Below are 8,723 nucleotides of genomic sequence, written 5' to 3'. Positions count from 1 at the left end.
GTACTCCCGGAGTACCATAAATGTGTACTCCCTCATCTCATATAAATGATGGGTTCTACCATGAATTTAATTAATGGAATTCACCATTTATGTGAGAGGAGGGAGTACATATTTATGATACTCCAGGAATATACAATAGTTTCCCACAAGTTAGATACTTGGACAGAATTATAGTAATCAAGAATAAGTTTTGCTCAAACAGATGTAATAAACACTAAGAGTCTCCTCTTTATTATTTTTAAATTCTACGTTTCCTTAGCCTAAGCCTGAAGTCAAAATTGGTAAATTAATCAACTGGCCGGTACTCTCTATTTCGTATGTGATGATATCACTGCTTAGTTCATTACTTTCTTCTCCCATAAAAAATAAAGAAAGAAATAAAGAAAACTGCTGAGCAATGCAGAGATGTAATGCTGGAATATAGTAACTCCCATTATATGCTGCAGCCTGTCAGCAATACATAAGTTTTGAAATTGTCTACCCCAATATATGGTGCAGTCTCATCCATCTTTATGTTCTAGAAACAAGTTGTGAATATATTAAGAGTTGACGAAAAATTATGTAAAAAGAATTGGCATCTATTTTTCAAGTCAAAGGACCAAAGCATTCTCAAAAAAAAAAATAAAAAAAAATAAAATAAAAAAAGGTCGAAGGACCAAAGTGACATTGAAATTTAATTTCTACCTTTTCAACGTATAAGTAATAGTGAATTAGTGTGATACTAATAATTAGTGTAATACTAATAATCAAATTGCTAACAAATCTTTGATTTGGTACACAAGAAAAACGTTGTCAAAATACGTGGCATCTTAATTTTCAAGTCCATTGATCAAAGGTGTCGCTTGAATTGAATATTTACCTTTGAACATATGAGTTCCCGCGTCACGTACGTACGAAGCATCCTAGCATATTGTAATGTGAATGCACTTCAACAAAAGCCGTCTCTAAGAAACTTACACACTTCCATGTCCTCACTCTATATATATGTCACCAATAATGTTGCTTCATATTCATTGTTGGGACAAGTTCCAAACCAACATACAGACAAAAAAAGCATAGAGAGTTAATTTGATCATCTGTTTTTTGTTTAATTCACTTCTATATTGAGAAAACAAAAACTCTTTCTGGGTTTTGGTGGGCTTTTGCAGTTATTGCAGCAGGACCAGTCTTTTGTTTTTGCCATAAAGTTTGAACGTTTTGAATTCTGAAGAAATATATATATATTTCTGGGGGGACTTGGTGGGTTTTAGCTGTTGGTTGTAATGGAAGGAGGTGACATTTACAAGGCTAGTAGTAGTTTAAGAGCGAATAGTTCTTCCCTATGGAGGAACAACTCTGTGGAAGTTTTCAACAGGTCTTCACATGAAGAAGACGATGAAGAAGCTCTCAAATGGGCTGCCCTTGAAAAGCTTCCTACGTTTGATCGTCTAAGAAAAGGTATATTAACTACCTCAAAAGGTGAGGCTAATGAAATCAATATAGAAAGTCTTGGATTTGAACAAAGGAAGCAATTGCTTGAGAGGTTGGTGAAAGTAGCTGAAGAGGACAATGAGAAGTTCTTGATGAAGGTCAGGAAACGGATAGATAGGTAAGAGTTCTGCCAATTTATTATTTATGCTTCAAAATTTTCATATATATATATATATATATATAGTTTGGTTTGTACTGTAATGGATTTTAATTTCTCTGGTTTCTTGGAATTTTCTTAGAGTTGGAATTGATCTTCCAACTATTGAAGTACGATTTGAGCACGTAAATGTTGAGGCAGAAGCACATGTGGGCGGCAGAGCTTTGCCTACATTCTTTAACTTCAGTGTCAATATTGTAGAGGTAACCAGCAGCAAAATATGTACTAGTCAGTAACACAATTTTGCTTTTGAAGTGTTTCTGTTAAGTTGTTAATGAATTTACTTTTCATTGTGCACAGGGTTTTTTAAATTCTCTCCATATTCTTCCAAGTAAAAAGAAACACTTGTCTATCCTAAAAGATGTTAGTGGAATCATCAAGCCTAGAAGGTGAGAAATCAACCTCAGCTATAATATGCATTGGACTCTGAATGTTTACAATTAGTTTCTGGGAATCCATTTTCATTTTCTGCAAATCTATTTTGCAGAATGACATTGCTATTGGGTCCGCCCAGTTCTGGTAAGACGACACTCTTGTTGGCTTTGGCCGGAAAGCTTGACCCCGATCTAAAGGTGAAAATAATTTGACTTCAGCTTCAACTCGTCCTTGAATTCACAATTCTTTAATCTATTTAAATCTTTAGTATCATCTCTGATTAAAACAAAAAAAACAAAAAAATTGAAATTCTTCAGTTGTCCGGGAGGGTGACTTACAATGGCCATGGCATGAATGAGTTTGTACCCCAGAGAACAGCTGCCTATATCAGTCAATATGATCTCCATATTGGAGAAATGACTGTAAGAGAAACCCTGGGCTTCTCTGCAAGGTGCCAAGGGGTTGGGTCACGCTATGGTCAGTTGATTTAGTTATTTTATAGATTTCCGTCAATATAAATTTCTAGATGAACTGACACGAGTATTATGTAATATTAGGAAGAATGACTGTTGTTTTGGAAATCTGCAGATATGCTAGCAGAGTTGTCCAGAAGAGAAATAGAAGCAAATATCAAGCCAGATCCAGATATTGATATCTACATGAAGGTGTGGCAGAATGCTATTGACCAATAATTTATATCTTTAGCTGATCTCTAGTATTTCACTTAGATCGAAAGATTTATAATATTACTTTTTCCCTTATGAGGAAACTGTATCTGGACCTCATTTAATAATTGAGATTCCAAAAATAATAATGGTCGCAACTGTAATCTTTGCCATAGTTCATATTATGGTTGTTTATTTATGCTCAATTTTGAATTGAGTAGCATCTTTAATTTTATTCGTAGCATAACCTATTCAAGGGAGTGATGGTGGCTTTCTTTTGTTTATTGGCTTCTGATATATCAGGCTGCCACAACTGAAGGCCAAGAGGCAACAGTGGTGACAGATTATACATTAAAGGTAACATTGCCGGTTTTGGCATAGGCTTTCGACTATTAAGACACAGTAAACATAATATACTTTAGTTTCTTTAATTTGCTTCAAATATACAGGTTTTGGGTTTAGATGTGTGTGCTGATACCATGGTTGGAGATGAAATGATAAGGGGTATTTCTGGTGGACAAAGGAAGCGTGTTACAACAGGTATATGGAATCAATAGCAAATAGAATTCAGTTTAGTTGATATGAAATTGGATGTATGCTAATCTATATTGAATCAAATTATAGGGGAGATGTTGGTTGGACCAGCAAAGGCATTGTTTATGGATGAAATATCAACTGGATTGGACAGTTCAACAACTTTCCAAATTGTGAATTCACTCAAGCAATATGTTCACATTCTTGATGGAACAGCAGTCATCTCTCTACTGCAGCCAGCACCAGAGACATATAATCTTTTTGATGACATTATTCTCCTCTCTGATGGCTACATTGTGTACCAGGGTCCCCGTGAGCTAGTTCTTGACTTTTTTGAATCCATGGGTTTTAAATGTCCGGACAGAAAAGGCGTGGCTGATTTCTTGCAAGAGGTTAGTGTAAATATATTCTTTTTTATCTCATCCATGCTAATAAAAAACTTAAGGATGAGCCTTACATGTGGAGTTCTCATATGTATTATCTGCGATTATGACAGGTGACATCAAGGAAAGATCAGGAGCAGTACTGGGCACACAAAGATGAGCCTTACAGTTTTGTTACAGTTCAGGAATTTGCTGAGGCATTCCAATCATTCCATGTTGGCATGAGTATAGGAGATGAACTTTCAGTTCCATATGACAAGAGTAAAAGCCACCCGGCTGCTTTGACAACCAACAAGTATGGTGTTAACAAGAAGGAGCTGTTAAAAGCTAATTTCTCAAGAGAATACTTGCTGATGAAGAGGAATTCATTTGTTTATATCTTCAAGCTTACACAAGTGGGTTTAAAACTTAATTTTTGACTCTTTCTTTAATTTGAATTTAGCAGGGTTTCGATTTTGATCTTTTTGTTTGTTTGTTTGTTGTTGTTTTTGTACTTTTAGCTTTTTATAATGGCACTGATTGCAATGACACTTTTCCTACGGACAAAGATGCCACGTGAATCAGTAACCGATGGATCAATTTATACGGGTGCTTTGTTCTTCACTGTGATTATGATTATGTTTAATGGAATGGCAGAGCTTTCTATGACGATTGTAAAGCTTCCTGTCTTTTACAAGCAAAGGGATCTCCTCTTCTATCCTTCTTGGGTATATGCTCTTCCAACATGGATCCTCAAGATTCCAGTAACATTTTTAGAAGTTGGAGTTTGGGTATTTATGACCTATTATGTCATTGGATTTGATCCAAATCCCGGAAGGTAATTATAATGATATTGCGGCTCATTTAGATATTGGTTTAGCTTGTGTGTTATATTCTAATCAACATGTTCAAATGTACATATTGCAGGTTGTTTAAACAATACCTTCTGCTCTTACTTGTAAGCCAAATGGCTTCTGCATTATTCCGAGCTATTGGAGCAATGGGTAGAAACATGATTGTTGCCAACACTTTTGGGTCCTTTGCGTTGCTCTTACTTTTTGCCTTAGGTGGCTTTATACTTTCCAAAGGTAACAATATACTAAACTGAGAAATTTATTTAAACCTTTTTTCAATTTGTTACACTATACCTTTAAGAATTGCCTTTTCATCTGTTGACTTACTTCTACAGATGATATAAAGAAATGGTGGATATGGGGTTACTGGATATCGCCTTTGATGTACGGGCAGAATGCAATAGTGGTGAATGAGTTCCTGGGGGAAAACTGGAGAAATGTAACTTCTTGACCATGCATTTGAACATTTATGCTGTCTTGCTGTTAATAACAAGCTAATGCTTGATTAAATTGTAATAATATAGGGTAGCACAACGGAAGAACTGGGAATTTCAGTTCTTAAGTCTCGTGGATTCGTCACACAAGCATATTGGTATTGGATTGGCGCAGGAGCACTGGTTGGATTCTTACTAGTTTTCAACATCATTTTCACGCTGGCTCTTGCTTATCTTAACCGTGGGTATCTCCACCTTTTCCGCTATATGTTGTATAAATTTAGGAGCTTTTTTGTTAATGATGTACCATTTGTTGTGCAGCATTTGGAAAGGCACAGACTGTAAAATCAGATGAACCAGAAAGCAATGAACAAGGGCAGAGGAGAGGAGAAGGCATACAGTCAACACTAGGAGGAAACAGCTCAAGTCACCATTCCAACATAGGTAATATGTTGCAAATATTGTGTATTGTATCCTGTGAGTATCATAGTTTTATTTGCTTTTAGTTTCCAACTAAAGTTAATGGACGTGCAGGGAGTAGGAGGAGAAGTAGCTCATCTGCAAGGTCAGGAGCTGAAATTGAGGCCAGTCGTAATGGGAAAAGAGGAATGGTTCTTCCATTTGATCAACATTCTATCACATTTGATGATATTATATATTCTGTTGACATGCCACAGGTAACTCAAGTCATAAATATCTTAAAGTGAAGAGTTTCTTGTAGTGGCTTGGAAATTAATATTGTACCCAAAGTAGAAACTTGAGACCTGACTGTTTCGATTGGACATGCAGGAAATGAAGAGCCAGGGTGTTATCGAGGATAAATTGGTGCTTTTGAATGGTGTGAGTGGTGCTTTTAGGCCAGGTGTTCTCACAGCTTTGATGGGTGTTAGTGGTGCTGGTAAAACAACTCTGATGGATGTGCTAGCTGGTAGGAAAACTGGCGGATATATTGAAGGGAACATCACAATATCAGGGTTCCCAAAGAACCAAGAAACATTTGCTCGAATTTCTGGGTACTGTGAGCAAAATGACATTCATTCTCCTCATGTTACTGTGTATGAGTCCTTGCTTTACTCAGCATGGCTCCGCTTATCCTCTGAAGTTGATTCAGAAACCAGAAAGGTTGGTATCTAAAAGGCCATTCTGCTTCATGGTTTTTCTGTTTGCATTTCTTCCTACCTTTTTTAGTGCAATCGATAGTATGGAACTTTAGCTTGTGCTCATTCTTGACTCTGGAAAGTGCTTAAATTTAGCTCAATTGAATATTGAAATATATGAGCTTGTTTTCTCTTGGTATGGTTGCAGACTTAAGACAATATGAGCAAGATTAAGCTCAATAAATCGGATTCTATTGTTAATTGTCAAGCATGATTCCATAATGAAGATGTTTGAGTTTACAATAAAGATCTTGACTATTATATCACTACCAGAAATCCTGATTCATGGTTCTAACAAACGGTTGCAGATGTTCATTGAGGAAGTCATGGAGCTTGTGGAGCTAAACCCATTGAGGAATGCACTAGTTGGGTTGCCTGGGGTGAATGGTCTCTCTACTGAGCAGCGCAAGAGGCTCACTATCGCGGTTGAGCTTGTGGCAAACCCCTCCATAATATTCATGGATGAGCCAACTTCAGGTCTAGATGCAAGAGCTGCTGCAATTGTCATGAGAACAGTTAGGAACACAGTGGACACAGGAAGAACAGTTGTGTGCACCATTCATCAGCCAAGCATTGACATATTCGAAGCTTTTGATGAGGTAAGGACTATTAACTAGCAACAGATTAGGTGCAAATGTGTTGGTTTCCTTCTAGATTTGAGTATGACACATGTAACATGTATTTGCAGCTTTTCCTAATGAAACGTGGAGGAAAAGAGATATACGTTGGGCCATTGGGACACCACTCATGCCATCTTATAAAGTATTTTGAGGTAGGATTCTTTGAAGATCAGAACTACAAACATCCAACAACCATAAATCTTTATCTATGTTGTATATTTCCTAATGCATATACCTTTCCTTCACTTTTAGAGCATTGAAGGAGTCAGAAAAATTAAAGATGGTTACAATCCAGCAACTTGGATGTTGGAAGTTTCATCTTCAGCAGAGGAAATGACTTTGGGTGTTGATTTTACTAATGTGTACAAAAACTCAGAGCTGTACAGGTATGTTCAATGTTATTTTAAATGCTTTAAAAGACTGAAACACAATTCTACCATCGGGGAAATGTATATATAAGTTCTTTTTTTGTAGTCATGACTCATGATCTTTGAATATAAGGCTAAACTCCTACTAACTATGTGGCATATCCATTAGGAGGAACAAGGCATTGATTCAAGAGTTGAGCAAGCCTGCTCCTGATAAAAAAGAACTCTATTTCCCAACCCAGTATGCACAGTCATTTTTCACTCAATGCATGGCTTGCTTGTGGAAGCAACACTGGTCCTATTGGCGCAACCCACCATACACTGCCGTGAGATTTCTGTTCACAGTTTTCATAGCCTTGATATTTGGGACAATGTTCTGGGACCTTGGTTCCAAGACGTAAGTTACTGCTACGAAACTTTGAGAAATTTTGAACAATCCAATGGTTTACTGCTACATTTTAATGCCATTTTCAAATTGCAGCCAGAGGCAACAAGATTTATTGAATGCAATGGGTTCCATGTATGCTGCTGTTATCTTCCTCGGTGTCCAAAATTCTTCATCAGTGCAGCCTGTAGTGGCAATTGAACGAACTGTCTTCTATAGAGAAAGAGCTGCTGGAATGTATTCAGCATTGCCATATGCATTTGCACAGGTATCTAGGGTCACATCTTGCAAGCTTAACCTATATAGTTTCACTGTATTAGTATACAATAACTGTGTATGTTAATGCAACTTATGTCTTTTCTCACAGGTTACAATTGAGCTCCCATATGTTTTTGCACAAGCTGTGTCTTATGGCATCATAGTTTATGCAATGATTGGGTTTGAATGGACTGTTGCCAAATTCTTTTGGTATCTATTTTTCATGTACTTCACATTGCTGTACTTTACCTTCTACGGCATGATGACTGTGGCCGTGACGCCAAACCACCATATTGCTTCCATAATAGCATCCGCATTTTATGCAATATGGAATCTATTTTCAGGATTCATAATCCCACGACCTGTAAGTTTTTTCCACTTTTGATGTGCAGGTTTTCATGCTTACAAATATATCTTACAATTACTAACTCTCTTTCTTTTTTCCTTTTCCTTTCATTTATCTACTTGGAAATCAACAGAGGATTCCTGTATGGTGGAGATGGTACTACTGGGCATGTCCAATAGCTTGGACTTTGTATGGATTGGTTGTTTCGCAATTTGGAGATATAGAGGAATTTATGACTGACGGCAATGAAGAATCAGTGAAAGAGTTTGTTAAAAGCTATTTTGGATACAAGCATGATTTTGTAGGAGTTGTTGCAGTTGTTGTTGCTGGGATTGCAGTACTCTTTGCATTCATCTTTGCAGTTTCCATCAAGGTGTTCAATTTCCAAAGGCGATAGAAATTTGTTTTGATTATTTTGTATAGTATGCTTTAGGATTAATTCTATCCAACAAGTCTAAGATGATTTGTCTCTTACACCAACAAAATGTACCTTGAAGCACTTGATTATTATTATTACAATTTTTTTAATTTATTTTTTATTGGTAATACTTATTGCACAGAAATTGATTTAAATAGCTCTACATAGCCCAAAAAACAATTAGCGATTTGAAGTCACAATTTCTAATTTGACTTCGAGTTAGGGTTTCAGTTATTATTATTATTTTCAAAGTTTTTGATTATTTATATATAATAAAGAGAATATTGTAATTTCCTATCCTAAACTATGACTCATCTACA

General features: G+C 36.4%; 1 protein-coding gene across 1 annotated transcript; it reads left to right on the top strand.

Annotated features, from left to right (window-relative positions):
* The first annotated feature begins 1,008 nt into the window (after nt 1-1,008).
* On the top strand, nt 1,009-8,515 carry LOC126725607 (pleiotropic drug resistance protein 1-like). The gene is made up of 24 exons (XM_050430409.1): nt 1,009-1,588; nt 1,710-1,830; nt 1,928-2,016; nt 2,115-2,199; nt 2,320-2,479; nt 2,591-2,667; nt 2,971-3,024; nt 3,117-3,207; nt 3,292-3,593; nt 3,698-3,979; nt 4,085-4,401; nt 4,491-4,651; nt 4,753-4,856; nt 4,942-5,092; nt 5,173-5,295; nt 5,386-5,528; nt 5,641-5,973; nt 6,317-6,607; nt 6,697-6,780; nt 6,881-7,014; nt 7,166-7,393; nt 7,478-7,649; nt 7,749-8,003; nt 8,119-8,515. The coding sequence occupies exons 1-24, from the start codon at nt 1,263-1,265 to the stop codon at nt 8,380-8,382; spliced, it is 4,347 nt and encodes a 1,448-aa protein (XP_050286366.1). The 5' UTR covers nt 1,009-1,262; the 3' UTR covers nt 8,383-8,515.
* The last annotated feature ends 208 nt before the right edge of the window (nt 8,516-8,723 follow it).

The sequence above is a fragment of the Quercus robur genome, chromosome 5 (assembly GCF_932294415.1).
Source record: "Quercus robur chromosome 5, dhQueRobu3.1, whole genome shotgun sequence".
In the NCBI taxonomy this organism is placed as follows: Eukaryota; Viridiplantae; Streptophyta; class Magnoliopsida; order Fagales; family Fagaceae; genus Quercus; species Quercus robur.
The sequence above is the reverse complement of the archived record's forward strand: the minus strand, read 5'-3'. Positions and strand labels throughout refer to the sequence as shown.

Excerpts from the sequence above, each read along its gene's own strand:
- LOC126725607 (XM_050430409.1), top strand. The coding sequence starts at position 1,263 with ATGGAAGGAGGTGACATTTACAAGGCTAGTAGTAGTTTAAGAGCGAAT. Across the intron at positions 3,208-3,291 it reads AAGGAAGCGTGTTACAACAG|GGGAGATGTTGGTTGGACCA; the intron begins GTATATGGAATC and ends ATCAAATTATAG. Across the intron at positions 7,394-7,477 it reads TGGGACCTTGGTTCCAAGAC|CCAGAGGCAACAAGATTTAT; the intron begins GTAAGTTACTGC and ends TTCAAATTGCAG.